At 42.4% G+C, this 26464-nt stretch overlaps 1 protein-coding gene across 1 annotated transcript in view; it reads right to left on the reverse strand.

Annotated features, from left to right (window-relative positions):
- Positions 1-20165: 20165 nt before the first annotated feature.
- Positions 20166-26464, reverse strand: part of LOC117352355 (tetraspanin-3-like) — a 69599-nt gene continuing 63300 nt past the window's right edge. The window contains exon 2 of the mRNA XM_033928787.1: positions 20166-20979. Within this exon, the coding sequence (XP_033784678.1) occupies positions 20402-20979 (578 nt within the window). The 3' untranslated portion in view covers positions 20166-20401. The remainder of the gene's footprint in view (positions 20980-26464) is intronic.

Here is a 26464-nt window from a genome sequence, read left to right on the forward strand (position 1 = left end):
TCAAGTCTGCCCACACTATTGACCCACCCTTTTAAGTCTACTGACCCTCTTAAGTATAATTGTAATTATACTGCCACTCTACTGACCCTCTCTTTCAAGTCTATACCCTAGTGACCCTATCCCTTGGCATGACCCTCATAGGGATCCCACATAAGTATCCCATTTGTTCTTGAAGTCTGGGATGCTGCGTGCCTCGATCACCTGCTCTGGAAGCTTGTTCCAATGCTCAATCACTCTCTCTGTGAAGAAGTACTTCCTGGCGTCTCCACGAAACTTCCCTCCCCTGAGTTTGAGCGGATGTCCTCTTGTGGTCGAGGGTCCCCTGAGAAGAAAGATATCTTCCACCTCAACCCGTCCCGTGATGTACTTAAATGTCTCAATCATTAGGACGGATTGAGACATTCGGGTTTTACTTCTATTGCTTTCGAAGGAAGTAAAACCTTGGTTTCTCAATCCATCCTCCTTTCTCTGGAGCCATATGGTAGCCCTATGGATGGAATCTAGTCCTTAGAAAGGCAGTCATTGAAGGAGACAATAGAGTCCTATATCCTGTACCGCAATGTGAATGGATAGCCTTCAGGTTAATAGAGGGTCCTCCTAACCTCTTCCGCAGTGTAGAATTTGATTGCAGTGCTGACTTTTTGCAAGTCTAATCACTGGGTCAGCAGCAACAGCTGCAGCTGAATGTTATGGAACAGGCTGGAGATTCAATCAACATACTCCACACTCAGACCTGCCTCCCATAGGGAAGCTACCTCATGGTAGAGATGGGCATAGGCCAAATATTTTTTGCTCTTTTGCTTTAATTCCTGCTTTTCTAGTGGAGTGTTTCAATCAAATTTTTTTAAAACAAGAGGTATAGCTTCATAATGCACATGTGAGTGGTTTAACGCATGTTGATTTGCTAGTTAGGGTGTGTTAAATCAGTTTAGCGCACAGTAAAATTTTTGAGGCACACTAATGAAATAAATGCATATGAACAAATGCATATCCTTACCACATAGCCTGACAGTGAAGGCTGACTCATCTCTACCCCATGACCAGACAGCAAAGGATGACTCATCTCTACCGCATGGCCTGGCAGTGAAGGCTGACTCATCTCTACCACATGGTCTGACAGTGAAGGATGACTCATCTCTACCACGTGGCCTTACAGCGAAGGCTGACTCATCTCTACCGCATGGCCTTACAGTGAAGGCTGACTCATCTCTACCGCATGGCCTGGCAGTGAAAGCTGACTCTTCTCTACCGCATGGCCTGGCAGTGAAGGCTGACTCATCTCTACCGCATGGCCTGGCAGTGAAAGCTGACTCTTCTCTACCGCATGGCCTGGCAGTGAAGGCTGACTCATCTCTACCACATGGCCTGGCAGTGAAGGATGACTCATCTCTACCACATGGCCTGGCAGTGAAGGATGACTCATCTCTACCACATGGCCTGACAGCGAAGGCTGACTCATCTCTACCGCATGGCCTGACAGCGAAGGCTGACTCATCTCTACCGCATGGCCTGGCAATGAAGGCTGACTCATCTCTACCGCATGGCCTTACAGCGAAGGCTGACTCATCTCTACCGCATGGCCTGGCAGTGAAGGCTGACTCATCTCTACCGCATGGCCTGGCAGTGAAGGCTGACTCTTCTCTACCGCATGGCCTGGCAGTGAAGGATGACTCATCTCTACCGCATGGCCTGGCAGTGAAGGATGACTCATCTCTACCGCATGACCTTACAGCGAAGGCTGACTCATCTCTACCGCATGGCCTGGCAGTGAAGGCTGACTCATCCTTATAAAAGTCTGCCTAAGATTAGGCACCTACATTTATTTATTTAGTCGATTTTCTAGCCCGACCTCCCAGAAGAGCCCAGAACGGGTTACAATTTTACATACATAGTGAAAGGATAGCAACAAAGTTACAAATTTACACATAGCACATAAAAAGAACAACGGATAACATCAACATCAGTGCGCCTAGCTGATGTAGACACATAACTTAATTGATTCATAGGCTTAATCAACGCTGATAATTGGCTTTAATTGGATTTCATTGAAAGTTAGGCACCTAACATGATTCTATAAAAAGTCCAAACCTAAAAGTTGGCATGGTTTGGGGCAGATCATGGATGTGTTTTCAAGTTAAGTGCCTAACTTAGGTGGAGGTATGTAGTCGAAGAAAACCCTGGCATAAATTGGGTATGCCTCAAATTAGGATGCCTAGATATGCCTGTTAGATTCTAGACCAAGGATATCAATAAGAATTTATTAGATAAACCCAAATCTGACTTGGCCACGTTTTACTCTCAGGCTATGTCAGGGAAGATTTGCTAGAAGGGGAAAAAAGAAATCAGTTCCCCCTTCTTTTAAGGCAAATCGTTCTCTTACATTCACAAAAACAAGCAGGATTGAAAATCTAAAGAGGCACCTCTTCTTCTTTTTTTTTTTTAAACAAAACTCTTTCACGTTCTTGTAGTAAGAGAACATGTGCCACCTTGGCTTTTAGAATCCTGCTTGATTTTTGTGAACGTGAAAAGAGTTTTGTTTTAGAAAAAGATGATGAAGATCATGAACACAGAAAATGATGAAGATTTTGAGTTTGTAGGCAATAGAATAGAAGTTGTAGAGGATTTCAATCTCCTGGGCTCTTTTGTAAACAAAGAAGCAACTAGCATGGAGGAAATACTCCACAAACTAGCACTTGACAAAGTATTCAAAGGCAAGGAGGTACCACTCCAAAAGAAGATCAGACTTGTCCATGCACTCATTTTCTTAGTGGTCAATTAAAAATGCAAAAGCTGGACACTACAGAAACAAAACAGAAAGAAGAGTAACTTATTTGAGCTATGGTGCTGGAGAAGGATTCTACACATACCGCGGACTGCCAGAAGAACTAACAAATCGATTCTGGAAGAGATCCAAATGATGAAGTTATAATTGTCTTATTTTGGTCATACTGTCAGAAGAGAAAGATCATTGGAAAAATACATCATATTTGGGAGATTAAAGGAATCAGGCATAGGGCGACCTGCAATCAGATGGCTGGACACGTTGAAACAACCATGGGGGATGATTCTGGAGGACCTTACCGGACTAGCACAAAACCAGTTTCTTTTTAGATCAGTAATTCATCCAGTTGCTATGAATCAAACACGAGTTGATCACATTAATGAAGTTAGCGTACACTAAATCGGTTAGTGCCCCTTGATAAATTCCCCCTTAACATGTTATGTGTTAGCTGGCTCTTGGAAACTAGATATTCAGGCTCTAATTCTATAAAAAGTGCCTACCATTAGGTGCCTAGCTTGACATGCCTAGCCGATCTATGTGCCTAACGATTTTTTAATTGGTCCAATTGGTGCTTTAATTGAATAGCACCATTAAAAACCAATTTAAAAAAAATAACTTTCAGGTAGATGCCTAACTCGGTAGGTGTCATGTAGGCGTCTACACCAAGGCACCTACCCATGCCTACCAGAAAAGTAGTCGTTGTTAAGGGCGGAATTTGGATGTGGATTGCCTTATATGTCAGTAGGCGTTGATGTTAGACGCCAATAAATTAGACCAAGAAAACCCTGGATTAATATATTGGTGCCTAATATTATGATGCCTACCCGTGCCTAAGTTGAGTTAGGAGCCGCTAGGCATGATTCCACAAACAGCGGCTAGCGGTTGATTGACAATCGTGCCGAGTGGCGCATAGCCGCTTGATGCCATTTATAGAATCAGGGCCTCAGAGCCAGTGACTTGACGTGGCCCAGTACTGAATACCTGAATTTAATTGCTGCTGGCTGAATTTACCCCCACGACTACTTTCTATTTTCCATCGTGCCACTCTCTGGATTTAGTAATGGAAATGGAAAAATTGCTACCTAATGACTTATTAATTAATATTTCAAAATTAATTAAAGTTTCTTATGAACTTATGTAAATTGCCTCTTGCTAATTGCAATTTATTACAGAGCAGTGAATGAAAGTGAGCCTGAAATAATAATGCAATTACGTCTTCTCTATACAAGTTCTAAAAAGTAACAAAGTCCGCTGCTTTGGTGATTGCTACCTGTTGAGACTTAAAAATCTAGCTTGGGATTTGAAAGGACTGATCATGTTATCTTTCAATCAGACAAAATCAAATTGTTGCAATTTTTCACCATCGTTTATTATGGTTGCAGCTAACACTTATTAGATCTTGAATTATTTGAAAACAATTAACCTATAACGATGATTAATGCTTTGGCTAGGCATTTAATTTGCATAGCTTAAGCTTATCTGGGACAGTTAATTTTGACGGTTTGCCAAATGGAGCGCTTCCTGCACATTTGTCCGGTGTTTCTTATATGAAGAAAGTGAGAGAAGTCCTAAGTAAGGAAGAGATCAGACAACGAGTTTTCATTTCTCACTTTTGTAACAATAAACTGAAAGGTTGGGAGCAGATTGCCAAGTGACAGCTTGAGTGCCTCAAAGAAGCGAAAGATGTTTTCCTAATGCCGAATAATGAAATCATTTCAGACATGAATAGTTTGCCCTTTTCATTCAGGGCTCACAATTCTGTAATATGTAATGACACCATTTCCAACAGTTATTCTATCACACCTGGGTGCACCAGTGAATTCTTGTCTTTCCTCCTAAACCCACCTCTTCTCTTCCCCCATTCTTTATTCTGGTGGATAACACTCTTATCTCATCCCTGTTTCATAAGAACATAAGAATAGCCTTACTGGGTCAGACCAGTAGTCCGTTCTCACGGTGGCCAATCCAGGTCACTAGTTCCTGGCCAAAACCCAAGGAGTAGCAATATTCCATGTTACTGATCCAGGGCAATCAGTGGCTTCCCCCATGTTTTTCTAAATAACAGACTGTGGACTTTTCCTCCAGGAACTTGTCCAAACCTTTCATAAAACCAGCTACGCTATCCGCTCTTACCACAACCTCTGGCAACGCGTTCCAGAGCTTAACTATTCTCTTAGTGAAAAAAATTTGGTTTTAAAAGTATTTCCCTGTAACCTCATCGTGTGTCCCCTAGTCTTTGTAATTTTTGACACAGTGAAAAATTGATCCACATGTACCCGTTCTATTCTACTCAGGATTTTGTAGACTTCAATCATATCTCCCCCTCAGCCGTCTCTTTTCCAAGCTGAAGAGCTCTAACCGTTCGTTAGCTTGCAACCTTGGGGGTCATCTTTGACTCGTCTCTCTCCTCTGCACAAATCCAAGACACCGCTAAAACCTGTCATTTCTTTCTCTATAATATTGCCAAAATCCGACCATTCATATTTGATCGCACTACCAAAACCCTTAGTCACACTCTCACCTCTTGCCTAGGTTACTGCAACCTGCTTCTCACAGGTCTTCCGCTAAACCAAATCTCTCCTCTACAATCTGTTCAAAATTCTGCTACACAGCTTATATTCCATCACTGTCACTATGCTCACATTACCCCTCTCCTCAAGTCATTCCATTGACTCCCTATTCGCTTTCACATACAGTTCAAATTTATCTTATTGACTTACAAGTGCATTCGCTCTGCAGCTCCTCGTTGTCTCTCTTCTCTTATTTCTCCTTATACTCCTCCTCGGGAATTCCATTCATTTCGTAAGTCTCTCTTATCTGTACCCTTCTCCTCTGCTGCTAACCCCAGACTCTGCCCCTTCTATTTTGCTGCACCATATACCTAGAAAAGACTGCCCAGCTGCATCTCTGGCAGTGTTCAAATCCAGTCTAAAAGCCCACTTTTTTGAGGCTGCTTTTAACAAGTTTCAAGTTTATTGGATGCTTGATATACTGTATATCAGGATTATCTAAACAGTCTACAACAAAATCGCTAATAAAAATGAAACTCTATTAAAACTATAGGGAATTTCACAGACTAGGTTAACTAACATGAGGCCAAGAGGGAAGAGGCGAAAGGAATACATAGTTACATCAAGATTAAAAATAAATAGTGAGGGGAGGGGAAAACACAATTGGAAGGGATTTACTTGTTTAATATGTCATCCTCGGTTGAAATGTTCAGTGTCATGTGTGAAAAGCATCTTTAAATAAGAATGTTTTTAAGTTTAGATTTAAATTTGTCTGATTAGATTGTAAACTCTGTTGAGCAGGGGATTGTCTTTTACATGGTTAACCTTTTCCTATCGTAATAAATTTTACGTTACCCTGGTTCCAATCGTAATTAGTTTAGCAAAGTTTTGTATTATTCACCGTTATCATTTACGGCTATTGTAAACATAACGTAAATAAGTCATAAGTCTCTAAATTCAAATATTTTGTGTTCCTGGCTCTTTATTAGTCCATACAGACTGTTTATTCATTGTCTATGTCATTTTTGGAATGTCCCGTCATCCGAGACACACGATAGGAAAAGGTTAATGTAATGTACAGCGCTGCATGCGTCTGGCAGCACTATAGAAGTGATAAGAAATAATAGATCCACTTTTTAGCTTAGCTCTACCTGACTTATCTCTGGTCCAGGCCTGGGACAGAAACCAGACCTGTGGCTGAAGATTCCACTGGAAGTTGGAGTTGGGTGTGAAAGTGGATTAGCCACAGAGACAAAAGTCAAAAATATAGCAAGATCCTTGATATTTAATTAAACATTTAAACATTTACATGGGTAACAAAGAAAAAATAAGGCTCCGGATTCTCTAACATCACCTGCAAAATCTGACGGGCCGCTGTCGTGGCCGTAAATGTAGTGATTTCAAAAATTCGAGTCATTCTCGAAGAACTGTGCATGCAAATGAAGTTCTCGGAGGTTCACGGTAGGTTACCAAATTTACATGAGATGGGTCACTGGTGACAGCGATCAGCACATGAGCAGAATAGTCCACGGAAAGAGACATAAATGTGCGCATGACCTCATTGTAATATATTTGCATGGCAGAGTCGGGAGGTTGCTAGGAAGCTCGGAGGCAGTTGTATATCCGTTAAACTGCAGAGCAGGGGTGTCCAACCTTTTGGCTTCCCTGGGCCGCATTGGCCGAAAAAAATGTTTCTGGGGCCACACAAACGAGCAGATGCTGCAGCAAGACAGAGGAGGGAGCCTGCAAGATGGTAAACACCCAGGGGCAGCAGAGGAAACCACTATCGCCCTCGACCGGGGCTACACAAAATACTTCACGGGGCCGCAGGTTGGACACCCCTGCTGTAGAGTATTAGGATAATAAGCAGATGGAACCACACTAGTAAATTGAAATTTATGGCAGAGGTGGAATAACTCAGTGAAAACCCGAAGCAGTCGTGGCTCCTGAAGACGCTGATTTAGCGAAACACAGCCCTGTGTTGGGCCGACTGAACAACGTGATTGTAGAGTCCAATGGTGATGTCAGAAAGCACAAACTATAATCATTGTGGTTGAGTAACATGAGGCTGTTGTAACAATTTGCAATACAGCATGAGAATGTGGGATAGTTAAAAAAAAAAAAAAAATGGGACAACGTGGTATTGAAAAGAACTGAACCTGAAAAGGCTTTGCTCCAGTCCAGGTTTTCTGGCCCAATGGGGTATTTCTGTTGAGCTACTTTATAAAGAAAACAGTTGTGCAGTGTGATTTGGTTATAGAAATATATTTAGTATGTGGTAATAAAAAAGCAATACATGATAAGTGCAATAGAAGGCTTCTTAAAGTTAGTAGGTATTTATTGTTGGGAAAAATTTAAGAGGTACAAAGGAAGAGAAAGGGTGCACGCGCTCGGCGGGGGAGGGGGGAGGGGGGCAGAGAAGAGGACAGGTGCCAGCGCTCCCACCAAGTTGGCACCCGGGGAGGACTGTCCCCCTTCTTACTATACCACCTCACCTACCACTTTCAGTAACCTGAGAAATCTCAACATGATCTCTGAGCTCGGTTCCCACCAGCGACGGTATTACCAGATTTTCCAGCGGCGAAATAGCTGCAAAACAAAGCTTCTAATTTTGGAAATGAAAACAGAGAGATGAATCTGCACCGATGGTTCTTTAATATTAACACCCTTCAGGTACAAATTCCCCAGTATGAATACAGACATAAAACAAAAGTGACAAATGGCTCTGAAAGCTCTGTTATGTCTTTTAGTTTCACTGCATTTAGATTTTCTGCATCATAAAGCGCACTCGTCATTTTGACTTGGGCACCATTCGGTTTGAAAAATCAAACTACGCTCTCGTCCCTGGGCTTTAAAACAACGGTTAGAGCAGAAGGTAAACCTTCAGAGATCTCTCTCGGCGCGATTTTGACCCCCCTTCACTCCTAGCTCCTCGGCCTGCACAGGGCTCCTCACCTGAGCCCTTACAAAACATTTTTGACCCCATTGTTCCTAGCGGGAATTGTGCTGCGGTCTGCGCCGTTTCCCGCTGTCCTCTTTTGTGTGCTGTGCAATGTTCTTTATTTCTGCACCATCAATATGGTTCTTTTGTAACTGTGTGTGTGTATGGGGGGGAGGGGGGAAACCAACACAAAGTAGGGCACAGACGGTGCTATGCTTTGAATAGAGGGGCCTTGATTGATAAGCAAGCTGCAGCCAAACCTATCCTTGCTAATTGTCTTTCAAATGCCCTCATTAATCAAACGGAGGAGTAATGCTGACGGGAAGCCTGTCACTGCTTCCATGATTTTCTTCCACTCACCTCGCAGCGTGGGGCTTGGCTGCAAGCCCCAAGTCACGGCCTTTAAAGCCTGTTAGCTGTAGTGCACACCTGGCTTTACTGGGATGGGGACCACTCAACTTGGAGCTAAGAGAGGTCCCTGGAGGCCAATTTAGCAGTTGTTTAAAGATTCATAGCTTGATGTCTCGAAAACGAGAGCTCCACACAAGAATATACATAAACAAATGCAATTAGTTTTCCCCATTTTAGCATAAGGAACCACCCACTAGTGTATTAACGAAAGCGGTGAAAATAATTTGCTGAAACTTCTTTTGGTAGCTGTGAATCTTTCAAGATGCTTTTGTCTGTCTTTTCACCTACTGATACATCGTTGATTCTATGATTCCGCTTAATAACTCCCTTGAGACAAAGTCGTATGATTGTTTTAGAAGTGCACTATAATGAGAATTAAACAAATCCAATCATTTTATGATATGCTAACTAGAGTCAAGGAGCAAATTACCAACACCGGCAGGAACTGTGGAGAGCAAAGTTCAAAGGACCCTTTCTTGACCGTATGTTTTTACTGAAATGTGTTTTCATTGTTAAGTGTTTTCTCAGTGTGATGTGAAACGTTACAACCAAACTGGAGACAAAACTGGCCTTGTTTCCAGTAGATCGTTGGGAAATGGTACTTGCTCCAGAACTTTTCTCCAAACTCCTTTCCTCCAACGCACACAGCTGGCTCAACTTATGTACCAGGTGAGGCAGTGGTGTACCAAGGGTGGGGCAGGGGTGTGGTCTGCCCCGGGGGCAGGAGCCTGGGGAGTGCCAGAACGGCTGCGGGACTACAGATCCGCCTGCACACGGCCATTGATGCCGCTGGTCGCCGCTCCCTCTGCCGTCAACTTCCTGTTCTGGGGCGGGGGACTGGCAGCACCGACGGCCGCATGACGGCGGTCTCCACGGGAGGTTTTTATGCCGATGAGGTTCTCCGCTTGAACACCTTAGCCACTGTTGTGGCGGTGGGAAGGTTTTGTCTGAGGCTTTTCCTCCCCGTGGGGGCTCTTTGTATAGTTTATAGTTTATTTAATTTTTGATTAAACGCTTTTTTGTTTCTTCAAAGCGTTGTACAGAATATAAAATAACATTACAGCAAAAAAGAAAATATAACATTTAGAACAAACTTTCTATAAACTACATAACTGACTATAGAACGTACTAGGTAATTATGGGCTGGCATGCAATAAACACAAATGGTAAAGGGGGTAAGAAATACAATTGGTAAAGTAAATGAAAGAAACGTTTAAGGTAAACACAAAAGGAATTAGGGAAATGGGTATGAACTAAAAACAATTATTATTTAATCTCTAAATTAAGCCTCTTTTTTTTTTTTTTTCCAGTTAAAAGCGTCGTTAAAAAGGAAACATTTTAAGTTGCTTTTAAATTTTTTTAAGTTTTTTTCCATTTTTAAATATAGTGGAAGAGCGTTCCAGATTGTAGGGGCTGTAACTGAAAAAATTGAGGTACGGCGTGTGCCAATATTTTTTAGGGAAAGAATATTGAGGTTAAATTGAGATATGGACCTTAGGGATCTTGGTGGGTCGTATGGAATCAGTAATCTATCTATGAAGGCTGGGGCATTTGACTGCAGAGTTCCGAATGTTAAAAGGGCAATTTTATATGTTACTCTTTGTGAGACTGGCAACTTCTTTGCTCCAGAAATTATCTTAATAGCAGTATTTTGAATTTGTAGTTCATATTGTAGTAGGTTTCTTGCCTTCCACTAAATTGTTATGAAAGTGTTTATTGCTGATATTTTGATTTTTTCACATATTCTGAGTTTGAATACTAGGGTGCATGTAAATGCCATAGAACATAAACTTACTTGGGTGGAACACGAGAGGGGCATGAATGGTGCTGCCATTCATACACACATTTTATAGAATATTGTAAGGTACATTCATCCTTGTTAAACCGAGGCACCCTCAGTTATGCCAGGTCTATGGCTGGTATAACTGCAGGTGCATAATTATAAAGCACATTGATACCAGAATACACTAGTATCATATAATAATTATATCATAATGGAATCTGGTGAAGCGAGAGCGAGAAGCGCCTGGGCCCTTTCCCAGCCCTCTTCTCTGCCCCCCCCCCACCCACACACTTCTTCCCCGCCCCCTCCGGCCGCATGCACACCACTTCCCTTCCCCCGTACTTCTGTAACATTACTGGCAGGAGCGTCAGGTCTTTCTCCAACCTCACTCCCTAGGCACGGGTCCAGGAAATGACATCAGAGGAAGAGCCGAAGCTGGCAGGTTGGGGGGACTGCTGCTTGCGCCAGGAACATTACAGAGGCACGGGGGAAGGGAAGTGGCCCGCACACATGGCAGTGGGGGGCGTGAGGAAGACCTCGCCAAGATGGCCACCAGGGCGGACCACCTCTCCCCCTCACTACACCACTGCTGCGTGCCCAGATGCTGTTGTTCAATCGATTTGTAAACCAAGAATCTATACAGCTCCGCTAATTCAACCAGTAACCTTAAGAACTATATAGCTTCCACTTCTTTCATTATGTAAGACTGTATTGACGACTTTGATTTGTGACCTCTTCGCTGATTGTCCAGCGTTTCTTGTTGTAAACCGCCTCGAACTTCCATGGCTTTGGCGGTATATAAGAATAAAATTATTATTATTATCAGGGAGCTAAAAGAAGGCACCTACCGGTACTTAAAAAAATTCCCCCCCACTATGTCCAGGAGTGTTTAAAAAAAAAACAAAAAACTGCAGAATGTATCCTAGTCAAAAGTTTGTGGATTGGGACCTATTGTATACCACGTGGATTTCTCTACGTTCCCTTTGGAATGATAGCGATGTCTGATTCACATAAACACATCCCCTATTTAAGTGGGAACTTCTGCAGAAAGCAATGTCCGCTGAAGTTCCTTAGATGTATTCTTACTAAGCAGATTACCTCGCAGCTCATCACTTCCACCAGAAAGAACTGTTTCCTTCCAATGGCTTCGCCTATCTTCCTTTCTAATCTTAATGGATGACTCTTGTGCTTTCTCTGTGCTCGAGATGTGAACAGGCCTTCTGCTAGCGTCTGATAAGGTCCATTGATATTTTTGTATGGACGGTTCCGACCCCCCTCCTCAATCTGCTCTTTCTTCCAAGGAGAACAGCTTTGTAGAAACAGAATACGGCGGTGCATTACAGCCTTCTCCCAACTGGGTCTCTTTTCCCTGGAGAAGAGGAGACTTAGAGGGGATATGATAGAGACTTACAAGATCATGAAGGGCACAGAGAGAGTAGAGAGGGACAGAAAGAGAGAGAGAGAGAGAGAGAAAGATAGAAAGAAAGAAAGAGAGAGAGAAAGGGAGAGAGACAGAAATAGAGAGAGAGAAAGATAGAAAGAAAGAGAGAGAGAAAGGGAGAGAGACAGAAATAGAGAGAGAGAGAGAGAGAAAGATAGAAAGAAAGAGAGAGAGAAAGGGAGAGAGACAGAAATAGAGAGATAGAAAAAGATTGGAGAAACTGGGATTCTTTTCCCTGGAGAAGAGGAGACTTAGAGGGGACATAATAGAGACTTATAAGATCATGAAGGGCATAGAGAGAGTAGAGAGGGACAGAAAGAGAGAGAGAGAGAGGGACAGATTCTTCAAACTTTCGGAAAATAAAAGAACAAGAGGGCATTCGGAAAAGTTGAAAGGGGACAGATTCAAAACGAATGCTAGGAAGTTCTTCTTTACCCAACGTGTGGTGGACACCTGGAATGCGCTTCCAGAGAGCGTAATAGGGCAGAGTACGGTACTGGGGTTCAAGAAAGGATTGGACAATTTCCTGCTGGAAAAGGGGATAGAGGGGTATAGATAGCGGATTACTGCACAGGTCCTGGACCTGTTGGGCCGCCGTGTGCGCGGACTGCTGGGCACGATGGACCTCGGTTCTGACCCAGCGGAGGCATTGCTTATGTTCTTAACCCCCCCCCCCACTCCCCCAATTCCGTCTGTCGTGTGGTTAAAGAAAAATTGCCTTGTGTTGATGAAATCCCAAGTGAAAAACGTGATACCGGAAATTTGAGAACTTTTTTGCTTGACATGGGCTGGGCCTGTTTTGTTTTTCTAGAAAAGGATCTTTGCCGAGTTTCCAAGTTTATTATTTCTTTACCGGCTATAAATTTTTAAAAAATCAGATCCTTGTGAGGATTTATGTTTTTAATCTTCCTTCTGCTAGTAATTGTGAAAAACAACTTGATGGAGAATTCAGAAATTTCGGGGTCTGTTTGTGGAGTTAAGAATTTAGGGGGTTAGCCGTTTTAGAGCGTGTTAAATATTAGTGCACGCTAAACACTAACGCATCAAATTTCAAGTTTATTATAAAATTTGATTAATCGCCTATTCCAAATTCTAAGCGATGTACAAATCGATAAAAATGACAAAGTTAGGGGAAACAAATACAACTAACACAGGGACTAAATCTACTAAACATAATAAAAACCAACTTATACAAACATAATAAACCACAAGGAAAGAAATACTATTTGATTGATAAGAGAAAAACAATGAAGGTTAAAAACAATAGGAAAGGGAAGGAAAATAACTCTCAAAAACTATAAAGATAAAAAAAGATAGCCATAAGCAATTCATTTAGTCATTGAATGCATCTTTAAAAAGAAAGCTCTTAAGTTTGCTCTTAAATTTTTCCAAATTTTTTTCCTCTCTTAAATAAATTGGAAGCGAATTCCATGTTTGAGGAGCTGTAAAAGTACACCCCCCCCCGTAGGTTTGTTGACGTACGTACATGAGAGAAGTCAAGGAGGCAAATGACCTGCGATGCACGCACAGCGCGACAAAGCGCAGACCAAACAAGCGGGAAAATGTGAGGAACTTTTAGGGTTCCTTTTACTAAGGTGTGCTATGCTTTTTAGAGCACGCCATATATTAGCACGCGCTAACCATGCGCTAAATGCTAACGCGCGCACGTTAGCCTACGGACGCATTAGTGGTTAGCGTGCGCTAAACAAGGGCTGAAACGCTTAGCGCACCTTAGTAAAACAGGGGTTTAATCAAAATGAGCCACATGCCTAATGTGGCCACGTTTCGTCCAAAGACTGCGTCGGAGGCAATAAGCCTGTAAGGCAGAACAAAATCCACGGCCCTTCTTTTTGATTTCTTCCCGTGCATGCTTTAGAAAAGATACAATTTAGGTTTTTAATTTTATCAATATGATTTTATTTAAAGAATTATCAGTGTGGTATTTTATGTATGTATACATTTTGACTTTGTTCTGCCTTACAGTCTTATTGCCTCCGACGCAGTCTTTGGGCGAAACGTGGCCACGACAAGCATATAATTTGTGTTGCTTAAAAGCTCTTCATATTTGCACGCTGGTTGGGTCTGCTCTTTGTCCTGCAGTGAGAGTAGTCAGACAGGGCTGCTGAGATGTTCATTCCTACACAGCTGTCAGCGTGCAAGTATCATGTCACAGGAATCAGTAGAAAGAACAAGCTCCGATCCCGTATAGGGAGGAGCGAGGCCAAATCGGCCGAAGCCGGAGTGAAAAGATGGCGGGGGGGAGGGGGAAGGGAGGAGGATAGGGAAACGCCAATCAGCGAGGGAAGTCGGGGGGAAGGGGGGGAGGGTTAGGAGAAGAAGGGGAAGCGGAAGGGAGGTCGCCCCTTTTCCCGACGGCGAGCCAGGGAGATCGACGCGACTTCCCTTCCGCTCACCCACTACAGAATCAATCTTTTCTTCTCACCTTACTGGAGTGCTCCCGCGGAGCTAGAAGTCAGCAGGGCGTCCTCAGGGCGCCTCCGGCTCCAGTATCCGTGAGCCAGTGTGGGCTGGGACGTTGGGCCGCTGCACACGCGGCCAGGAGCATTTCCTCACCCATCAGCAGCGGAAGGGAGGTAGCGGGAGACCTTTGCAGCCTGTCTCCAAATGTCTCCCCCAGGGCATCGCCGAATGGAATCCCTGGGGCGAGGCGGTTCACTCTGCTCCGGCGTGGAATCAGTAGAAAAGAATCTCAAATCTCGTACATGGTAAACATTGGCACATGCACACATATGCCTGCTGTTTTGCAAACTCAAACACACACATCAGTGGTCACTAACCTTTTTCATGTTAAGGGTCACAATATGAACATGAGAAAGCTCTGGGGGCCACCAAAATATTTCATGCTTCTGCATTTAAGTCTATATTAGTAAAAAAAAAAAAAAAAGTTATTGAAAATTCTGTTTTCTGTTTTCATCATGTGGTATCCAGAATTCTCTGAATGCAAGGGTTTCATGGTTTCTCTAGCTTTGTCATACCACTGCAGTACATATCATTTAAATATGAATCCTTTTTATTATATAAGAATATAAGTAGGGTGGGATTGGGATATATGATATTTGATTTAATTGGTTTATTCCTAATGGACGGGATGGGTGGGGGAGGGATTCTTTTTATGCTTTGGTGATTATAAATAAGAATGTCAAGTGATTTGTAAAATTCTTGATTGAATATTATACACTTGTTGTAAGATATGAAAACGAATAAAGATTTAAAAGAAAAAAAAAAAAAAGAATCCTGACCTTTGACCTGTCCTACAGGCACAATAATAATAATAATAATTTTATTTTTTATATACCGCCTAACCAGGAATGGTTCTAGGCAGTAGGTTCTATAGCTGCCCCTTGCTGAACTTCATCCATGCCCGGCCTATAGCAATCCTTTTTTTCAAACATTTAACGCACTATCTGCACAGGCAAGATTGGACTTAATAAACGTGCAGGACCTGAGGACCATTTCAGGCAAATGATTGAGGGCCACAATGGAAGACTTCAGGGGTCACACGCAGCCCTGGGGCCACATGGAGCCTACTGATATAAAGGGGGAAAGCGGGGCTTCTATGTTGCTTTTTTATGGCTTTGGTATTCAAAGCACTGGGCGATGAAGTGACTTGCCCAGAGTCACAAGGAGCAGCACTGGGATTTGATCTCACAACCTCTGGGTGCAGAGGCAGGAGCTCTACCAGTGAGCTACACCTTCCAACAGAAGCTACAATTTTTATGTATTTTCCATTTGGAGGGGGAATTAAGCCATGAGGAATTAAAGGGGTGAACTCTCAATCCCTCCTATAAAGTGTTGACCCAAATGAACACTTTAGACAAACCTATACATGGAAGGCGGCTGCCGTAAATCTCGATGTTGAAATATTGGATTGTATTAGCAACAAAAAACTCCCCACTAATTAAACCGAGCTCTGTGCTTTATGGCAATCTAATACAATATAAATGCGAACGAAAGAAAAAGTCTCAGTTTAAATAGGTGAGGGAAAACCCCCTCTACCAACCACACATCATAGGCATTAAAATCTTTCGTAGCAAACTATTATTATTATTGTATCTGATATATTGCTAAGAAAAATCGTGAGGAATAAGTCACAGTCCAATGTTGCAAACATAAACAACTTATTTGAAGAAAAACTATGGGGTCCTTTTATTAAGGTGCACTAACTCAATGTTCTTCAACCTTTTGACACCTATGGACAGGCGGAAATAAAATAATTATTTTGTGGACCGGCTCTGTTATCTTTGGGCCGGTCCACTGTGCGATCAACGCGGCGTCTTCAGGCCGGCTCCCCGAGTGCTCCAGTGCACAAAGTCGTGGGCAGCGGCTCCTCGCGCACGTCCCACGCCCCATCTGGAAGCCTTCCCTCTGACACTGCGACGCCGGAGAGAAGGCTTCCGGTTCAGGCGCAGGCCGCGCTTAGGAGCCTTTTCTCACGGCTCTGTGCATTGCAGCACTCAGGGAGCCGGCCCGAAGATGCCGCATTGATTGCACCATGGATCGGCGGCTGAAGAACGCAGTCTTGGGCCCGATGGACTTGCCGGCCCTGTGGACCGGCAGAAAATTTCTGCGGACCGGCACCGGTCCACGGACCGGTGGTTGAAGAACACTGCCCTAACTGATTTAGCGCATGCTAAAGATTAGCACACTGAATGCTAAGATGCCCATAGAATATAATGGATGCCTTAGCATTTAGCGTGTGCTAAATCGGTTAGAGCGCCTTAATAAAAGGACCCCTCTGTGTAGCCAGTCAACAATCATTTTGTAGCTATAATGCTACATCCTCAGGGCCGCTTGAGCTCACATAGCAGTTACACTGTTTGACGCGCTGAAGGCATGTGCACATTTTTGACCCACCTAATCCACGCCCAAACCGCGGCTTCAACATATGCCCTTGATCTTTACACATGGTGAGGATTTCCATGTGGTTCCTAATCTAATATTCATATATTCTACTTTTTTTTGTTTCCGCTCTCAGTACTTTTTGTGACCTGGTGCTCCATTCTTAAGGTATGCTATTATTTATTATAATACCCTTTTTGAATTTAAAAAGATCTGGGGGCCATTGACGACTTACTGTAATGAGTAGACACCATTTTCTATTGAAAGTATATTTGCAAATGGGGGGAGGAGGGTGAATTAAAGTTTTACTATAGGTTTAATCAATAGTAAAGAATATTTATATTTGTATATTTTTGATTGAATGCTAAAGGAAAGGGTGGGTGGGAAGGGAATAAATTTATTTATTTGATGTTATACTAGAAAGAAATTCAAGTGATGTATTTAATTTTAAATGTTTTATTATTTGTACACTTGTAAGATTAAAAAATGAATAAAGAATTAAAAAAAAAAAGTATGTTATTAGGAACATCCCTCCCCTTTAGAACCACAGAACTCTGGAACAACCTCACCTCCCCGCTCAGAATTTCAAGCTCCCTCCAATCCTTCTGCAAACACCTGAAAACTTGGCTCTTTTCAAAAATCTAACACTTCCCGCTTTTTGATTCCCTGTCCCTCTTTATCTTCCTAGCTCCTTTCCTATAACCCTTCATTGTAGCTCCTTTTCAACCTAACCCTGTAAACCGTGCCAAGCTCTACGCTTGTGGAGATGGCGCGGTATACAAACCTAAGGTTTAGTTTAGTTTAGTTCATATGTTTTAGATTTATATTTTTTTATGCGATTGTTTTCTAATTTTTTAAAAATACTTTTTATTAAATGTTATATTTGTGGTTTTGTATATTTGTATATTGTTTCATGTCCTCTTTGTTGTACATTTCAGGACTCCTGGGAAAGGCTATTTAGCCGAAACACAGCTCGTGTTGGGTCGTATGAATGTTTAATGAGCTATAAGCGTATGTATATATATATATATATATATGGTTGCTAATAAAGGAGTCCTTTTACTAAAGCGCTAACCGATCTAAAGATTAGTGCGTGTTATATTCTACGGGCGCCTTAGCATTTAGCGTGTGTTAATCTTTAGCGTACGCTAAATTGCCTTAGTAAAAGGATCCCAAAGTGTGTTTGATTTAAAGATCTGGCCTTCTCTGCTCTTTTTGGATTCCTTGATGTCTGCGCGGAGATTGATATCCTCCTTCATTTGGAGGATTTACATGAATAAATACTGGCTTTTGGAAATTAGGTTTTACTCGTATGCAATATACATTTGTAATGCTGGCATTTGCGCATGCAAATCGTGACTAGGGCTTCTAAAATAAGGGTCTTTGTATCAAGGGGAAATCCACATATGTCAAGGATTCTTGTGTTCTTTACGTTGACTGGACACATTTGACCACAGCCTATTTGTGGCTTCCATCCGGGACTAGACTCTAGTTGGCAGCGATCGTATAATCTTAAGTACCGGTAAGTCAGTTCCCTCTACTTGTTCTGTTTTCCCATTATCTCGCCTCACGTCTTCATTTCGATTTCTTACAAAGGGGGCTGCTAGCTTCTTGAAAGCAGTAAACACTACGAAAAAGGTTCTTGAAGATAGGAAGTGAGGTAAGTTGAACAACTCAAACAGTATACAATCCTCACTCAACAGGATAAACCATTCAAAAAAGAAGAACAAACCAACTTGTAACGTTCTTCATCTTTCTTTATTCAAAATTTTTTTTCTTTTTTCTTATTTTTCTTGCTCCAATGCTCAAATGCCCGACGGGACCCGTTTCGCCAAACTGGCTTTATCAAGGGTTCCAGCAAGTGACACTGCTCCTGCCCTGGTAGCAAGAGGAAGCTAAATTAAGTGCTCCTTGCTGGAACCCTTGATAAAGCCAGTTTGGCGAAACGGGTCCCATCGGGCATTTGAGCATTGGAGCAAGAAAAATAAGAAAAAAGAAAAATTTTTTTGAATAAAGAAAGATGAAGAACGTTACAAGTTGGTTTGTTCTTCTTTTTTGAATGGTTTATCCTGTTGAATGAGGATTGTATACTGTTTGGGCTGCTAGCTTCTCTCTGCTGCTTTTTTTTTCGCAGAATGCCCTCTCTTGTTCTAGCTGCCATCAGGTTGATATAAACAAAAAAATAGCCCCGGGAGCTGGTGTAGTTTGGTCTTCATTTATGGTTCACGAGATAATTTTTTTCCTCTTTTCTTCAATAGGAAGTTTCATCATCAAGACATCAGTCTACTGACTGTATGACATGACACAGTCATCTCCCTCCATAGCCCAATATAAAGGTATTTTCGAGTTTACTTCCCAGGTATTCTGAACACCTGATGATCTGAAGAATGTTAGGGGTTAGGCAGAACACAGGGAGAGCATCATCTTTACCACTGAAACATTCTTCTCGGGAGCTCCGAGATCCTGTTTGCTATAAAACATAATAAGAAACATTCCTATCATTGTTAGAATGGCAGAGAAATATGTTATTGTCTACAGGAACATGCCTGACCTTGTTCTCAAGAACGGGCCATCTGCAAGGTTCATTACTTAATTATCCGTCACAGTCATAATAACGAATTACTGGTCGATGCATGCCCTTATCTTACCATGCTGTTGGCAGACAGTTACTTAAACGATAAAAAGGACAAGTTTCAAACTGTCTACACTGGGACAAAGTCCCATATTTTGCACCATATTTTGAATCAATATATGGACTTATATTGATGATTTCTGCGGGTGCAAAGTAGCCCAGGATATTTGTACCTGCTTTTCATTAGAAATTATTTGTTTTTTAAAATGGAAAATGGCATTTATAGAGTTGAAACCCTAATACTATATGGCTGATAATAATAAGAGAGCGCTAAAATTGTGTGTTAATGCAGATTTTTGAACTTCTTCTGTGTTCAGTTTTTACTTTGCTTTGGATTTAATATAGTAATAAGATGCATAATGCACAGTATTTAAAATTGTGCACCACATCTGAAATCAAGGTAACAAAAGTGTGCTACACTGGAAGTTAACATCGGCTTTGAAGTTAACATTGGGGGTCATTTTATTAAGGGCTCCTTTTACAAAGGTGCGCTAGGGCCTTAGCGCGCGGAATAGCGCACGCTAGCCGCTACTGCCTCCTTTTAAGCAGGCGGTAATTTTTCGGCTAGCCTGCGCTAATCTTGTGCGTGCGCGAAAAACGCCAGCGCACCTTAGTAAAAGGAGCCCTAAGGCACGCTAACCAATTTATCACGCGCTAAATGCTAAGGCTGTCTTTGCTATAAGGCTCCGTTCTATATGCTCAATAGATTTTCTGTAGCATCGTATAAACATAGCAGAAGGTTAATTGTTATGTTAACCATCACTCAAAATTTTCTGTAATTTAAAAAGGATTGTGTAGTGGAGTAAAGACCTATGTTTGGCTACCTCTGGGCAAACAATAGCCAATTACAAGGATGCAAACAAAGCCCAACTACTTTGCCCCATCACCAGTGAACAACTTTACAACAGTCCAGATTTGGGCAAGGCATGCTTTACCTCAGTCTAGATAGACAGGAAAGCTAATATGGTAGGTGGACACACCCTTCTCATCACATTCCAGTAAGAAAGAAAAGATTAGAAAGCTCATATCTTCAGGTGTCTTCTACGCATAGGTTCCTCCAGTGATGAGAAGTTCATAAACTGGATCCCGACTTCTTCTACAAAGCACTATACAAGCACACAGCATTCCTAACAGCTGAATAGCAGCAAACGCCAGCGCCGCCCAGATAACATACATCATTATCTCCTGCAGCTTTTTCACAACCAGAGCCTCACAACCCTCAGAATAAAGATCTGTGGGACGGCTGATGCTACCAGTGCAGTTATTAATGCTGGCTCGACAGCAGCTCAAGGGCACACTATTATTCTTTGCTTCAATATACCAACGTGTTTTTACCCAGTCTGAATAGTTGTGAATCCCACAGCAGTGCAACTGTCTCTGCACATAGTCAATAGCACGACTGGCTGCATCAGGGTATGTGCCATTGTACTCATCATAAACTCTAGTAATGGTTCTGTCAACTTCATCCTCTACCTTTGCTCTGTAAACATATCCTAAGATAACCACAACCACCTCTGTGATAAAAACCAGGAGCAAGATGACGACGAAAGTGGCAAGTCCACACCGGCTTTCTCGGATTGTCGCACAGCAACCAATCAACCCAATAATGAAGAGAAGGTCTCACGCCCTGTTTACTTTTCCTTCTGTATAGGGTTGTAAAAGCAGGACATTTCTCGATCATACTTTCGCATTTCGAGCAGATAAAGAATTTCGATTGTTAGGGCTTATAGCTTGTATATAGGACTATAGACACTTCAGAACTCAGTTGAAAACTTATTCAGGAGTATATTTGGAGTCCGAATGAAGATCCAGTTAGAGGTCTTCTCCCATATCAAAAATGAACTTAGCAAATGAAGTAGACTTGGACGAGGAGGTCTCATCTAGAGATGGACTACGAGACCGAGGAGCCACAGAATAGGAAGGGGAAGCTTCCCTGGAGTATTGAGACAATGGTTCAGATTCAAGACGCATGGTAACTGAAGAAGCTGCACTGTCATCATGAGGAGGAGTCAAAGAATGCCTACGTTTCAGACTCCGCAATGGTGAAGTTCCCGGTGTCCGAGGCAGAGAATGGGTTGAGGCAGGCGGAGAAGAATCTCGGATAGCTGACTTCGAAGGAGGAGTCCTTGATCTGGATGAACTTCGAGTCGAGGCAGTCGGTAGACGAGACTTGTGCTTGGATATTTCAAAATACTTAAATCAAATAACTTTTCTTGTTCTTTATGCTATTGTTTTTAATCTTTTGTGAACCGCGTCGAACCTACGGTTACGGGGTCAAGAAACACGATGCTATGTTATATTCTATGGGTGTCTTAGCATTTAGGGCTCCTTTTATCAAGCTGCGCTAGCGGGGGTTAGCGTGCGCGACTTTTAATCACGCGCTAACCCTCACGCTGGCCAAAACACTACCGCTTGCTCAGGGCAGGCGTTAGCGGCTAGCACGGCCGGCGGTTTAACGTGCATTATTATGCATGATAAACCGCTAGCGCGGCTTGATAAAAGGAGCACTTAGTGTGCGCTAATCTTTAGCGCGCGCTACATCAGTTAGCGCACCTTGATAAAAGAACCCCATTATTTCCATTTTAATTTAGGTGCTTCGAGATGGGGCAGCGAAGTTTAATTAATATCTCTAAACATTGCACTGGTTGCCTGTTGTTTTTAGATGTCAATATAAAGCAATAATGATTTGCCACCAATTCTTGTACGAAACCATATCCGAATTGTTTAAAAGCAAGATGTCAAACTGTTTACCATCTAGTTCTCTGCGTTCCGAGAATTTAGCGCTATTAAAAACAAAAGCTAATCCAAAATATGCTGAGACCGGTAAAATGACTTTTTGCTGTGCGGGGATTAAATTGTGGAACTCACTTGTCGGTCAATTACGAAAATGTTATGACAAGTGTAATTTCAGAAAACTATTAAAAACGCAGTTATTTGTTAATGCATTTTTCTAGGAACTGATCTTTGCGACTGTTCTTTTGATAGGCACTTTATGTGATTTTCTGATGATTATATATCAATATTTGTTTGATTTTATTTGTTTTACTGAATTAAGTATGTAAAAATAAAATAATAATAAATTAACTCTCCAATCTAGTCCCAAATGACCCAGGACCTCAGAGGCATCAGGAATTTTCCCAGGAACCGACACTTCCTTGCATTAAGCCCCCAATCCATTCTAAAGATACTCACCTACCTATCCTAATCGGGGAGCTGGGTTTGATTCCCACTGCAGCTCCTTGTGATCCTGGGTGAGACACTTAACCCTCTGTTGCCCAAGGGACAAAATAATATACAGTATAAGCCACTTTGAAGAATGGTAGCTAAAATTTAATGCTACGAAATGCAAGGTCATGCATTTGGGCTGCAAAAACCCAAAGGAATGGTGCAGTTTAGAGGATGAAGAACTTTTGTGCACGACAGAAGAGCGGGACTTGGGTGTGATTGTATGTGATGATCTTAAGGTGCCCAAAGAGGTTGAAAAGATGATGGCGAAAGCTAGAAGATTTCTAGGTTGCATAGGGAGAGATATGGCCAGTAGGAAAAAGGAGGTATTGATGCCCCTGTGTAAGACTCTGAGACCTCATTTGGTGAGACCTCATTTAGAATATTGTGTACAATTCTGGAGGTTGTACCTTCATAAAGATATAAAAAGGATGGAGTCAGTACAGAGGAAGGCTACTAAAATGGTATGTGGTCTTCATCATAAGGCGTATGGGGACAGACTTAAAGATCTCAATCTATATACTTTGGAGGAAAGTCAGGAGAGGGGAGATATGATAGAGATGTTTCCCATCCTTTACTATCTTCTTCTCTTCCCATTGGGAACACAACAAATTTGTAACTTTCATTCCCTTATGTTCTTTCCCATTATTCCAGTCTTGTTCAAACTGTTAGTCTGTATTGACCATGTCTCTTGTTTTTTTTGGTTTTTTTTTAAATATTTTTATTTTTTAATTAATTGTTTTATCCCTATTAAACTGTTATGTAATTCGCTTAGAATTTATTAGGCGAACCATTAAATCTAAATAAACTTGAAACTTTAAATACCTATGTGATGTAAATGCGCATGAGTTGAGTCTCTTTCATTTGAAAGGAAACTCTGTAATGAGAGGGCATAGGATGAAGTTAAGAGGTGATGGGCTCTGGAGTAATCTAAGGAAATACTTTTTACAGAAAGGGTGGTAGATGCATGGAACAGTCTCCCGGAAGAGGCGGTGGAGACAAATACTGTGTCTGAAATCAAAAGGGCCTGGGATAGACATGTGGGATCTCTCGGAGAGAGAAAGAGATAATAGTTACTGTGGATGGGCAGACTAGATGGGCCATTTGGCATTTATCTGTCATTATGTTTCTATGTATATCAAGTCCCTGCCCCTTTCTTTTGCCCTTAGGCAGCCCCCTGAACCAATGTTCTCTCTAATTTTTGCTGACCCATCTGCACTTGAAAAGCATTTTGTGCTTAGATTTTCAACTTTGACTCGATGTGTGCAGTATAGCCTATGTTCACAGTAAGGAAAGCCAGCAAATCTTTTGTGTGCACAGTTGCTAGGCATCAGGGCTTTCAGAGGATTCAATGAATCCCCAGCTCTACAGCCTTGTTTTTTTAAAAAAATATATTGTTTACTTTTTGCTTAATGCAGCTTGATTTGTACGGTAGGCAGCCTGCTCAACCAATCAAATTGCATCAAACAAAAAGTATAATAATAATAAAAAGCAGGGCTCTTGGGCTGGGGATTCTCCAAACCCCCCTGAAGGCCCTGACAGTACTGATCTGAATTTGATTGGCTAAGCAGCATCTGCCTGTTTCCTGCTCAACTAATAAAATTCAGAGCAGTGCCCTCAGGGCCCTTGAGGGGGTGGGGCGAATCCCTTGAAGGACCTGACCGCACACCACTGCACCCTTTCTGACCCTTGATCAAGCCCCAATACCATGAACAGAAATGCCCAAGATCAAAATCAACCCACATCATAACCCCCATCCATTCCCCTTGATCTAGTTCTCCCTCCCCCCAAGAACCAGAGCAAAGCCCCTCCTCATTGTCTTCAGCCCAATCTACCTCCCACACCCAACCATCAGATCATGTCTGGGATTTCCCCATCTAGTAGGATGGGACATAATCGGTCCACCTCCTTTCCTACCCCATTTAAGTGCGGGGTCCAAAATGGTGGCCATGATGCCTAGTTGTGTTCTCATGGTACAACTGGGGCAATTGGCAGGGAAGGTATGAGTAGAAAAGAGTGAGGGTTTTGGATTTTTGATTATAGCCCTGGAACTCATGTTCCATTCCTTGGCAGGTGGTGCAGACGCACCCGTACTATCTGCCAAGCCATGGGAAACAGGCCTGGGTAGTAAGCGTCTGCCCCGGGGGAACACAAGTCCTGCATTTACTGCACAGTCTTTGCATTTAAGCTGCAGTATGTGAACACAAGAGTTGACATACTGGGACAGACTGAAGTTCCCTCAAGCTTGGTATACTGTTTCCAACAGTGGACAATCCAGGTCATAAGTACCTGAAAGATCTCAAAGAGTAAAACTAATTTTATGCTTCTTATCCTATAAATAAGCTGTGGATTTCTACAAATCCATCTTAATGGCTTATGGACTTTTCTTTCAGGAAGTTAGCCAAACCTTTTTTAAATCCTGCTAAGCTAATTGCTTCCACCACATTCTCTGGCAATGAATTCTAGAGTTTAATTACATGTTGAGTGAAGAAATATTTTCTCCGGTTTGTTTTAAATCTACTACTTAGTAACTTCATCTCATGACTCCTCCTAGCCCTAGTATTTTTAGAAAGAGCAAATAAGTAATTCACATCTACCTATTCCATCCCACTCAAAATTTTATAGACCTCTATCAAATCTTCCCTGAACTGTCTCTTCTCCAGGCTGAAGAACCCTAGCTGCTTTAGTCTTTCCTCATAGGGAAGTTGTCCCATCCCTTTTAACATTTTCATCGCCCTTCGTTGTACCTTATTTTTAAATTCCGCTATATCTGTTTATAACTAACCACACTTTAGTGAACATGCCCCAAGACCAGCACTAAGATGGAAGCAAGCTTGGTGTACACTAACTTATTCCAGGGCATCATTTTTCATTCCTTCCTTAAAAATGGCCAGGAGAACTCCTTCTCTTAAAGTTGGCTGAAAGAAAGCTTACTTTTAGTCATAATGAGCGAGTGCAATTTTCCCACTTGAATGATTTTGAAATTATTCTTTTGTACCAACAATGGTTTGATGTAATTAAGTTAGAATATCAGAAAATGCCATTTCAGAGAACTGTTACTTTCCCAGAGGTTTTTCCCCTCTTCTTGTGATTTGAAAGAGGAAAGATACACTGTGACAAATCAGCACAGGACAAATGTGCCCCGACAATTCCGTGCACGGACAAGTGCGCGCACATGAATTGCGGCCCGTCGGATTTGTCGGTGTACCATCTGGAAGGCCCTGATTTGCTCAAACTCTTCAGGCCCTGTCCCTTGAGAGGGGCTTGAGGCACCTCAGGTCCCAAGGGACAGGGCCTGAGGAGTCTGAGCAAATCAGGGCCTTCCAAATATCCACTAAAAGGGTTCCCATGATTAAAACCTAACCCTAACACTAGATAGGAAGTGAATGCTTTGAGTGTAGTAGGGGTTGGGGGGTCCCCCACCCCCATCAAAAAAGAGGTTACTTTGTAACCCTGAAAAAGACAAAATAGTATCCTAGTTGTTGGGTAATCTCCACGTGCATTTGTCCGTGCGCACAAATGTCTAGGCACAATTGTCTGCGCAAAATTGTCCTATGCGAATTTGACGGGTCACCTGGGAGTACACACAGGGCAATTACCCTGGGCTCCTTTCCCATCATGGTTCCACCAGGAGTCCCTAAAACAGAAGAGGGCACAGACTACTGGCTGCCTCCTGAATTACTCTCCTGGGCCCCAGCATGCGTAACACTAGCCGTGAGGGAACATAAGAATTGTCACTGCTGGGTCAGACCAGTGGTCCATCGTGCCCAGCAGTCCGTTCCCGCAGCGGTCCTTAGGTCAAGAGACCAGCGCCCTAACTGAGACCAGCCCTACCCGCGTACGTTGCGGTTCAGCAGGAACTTGTCCAGCCTCGTCTTG

This window comes from Geotrypetes seraphini, chromosome 19 (assembly GCF_902459505.1).
Source record: "Geotrypetes seraphini chromosome 19, aGeoSer1.1, whole genome shotgun sequence".
NCBI lineage: Eukaryota > Metazoa > Chordata > Amphibia > Gymnophiona > Dermophiidae > Geotrypetes > Geotrypetes seraphini.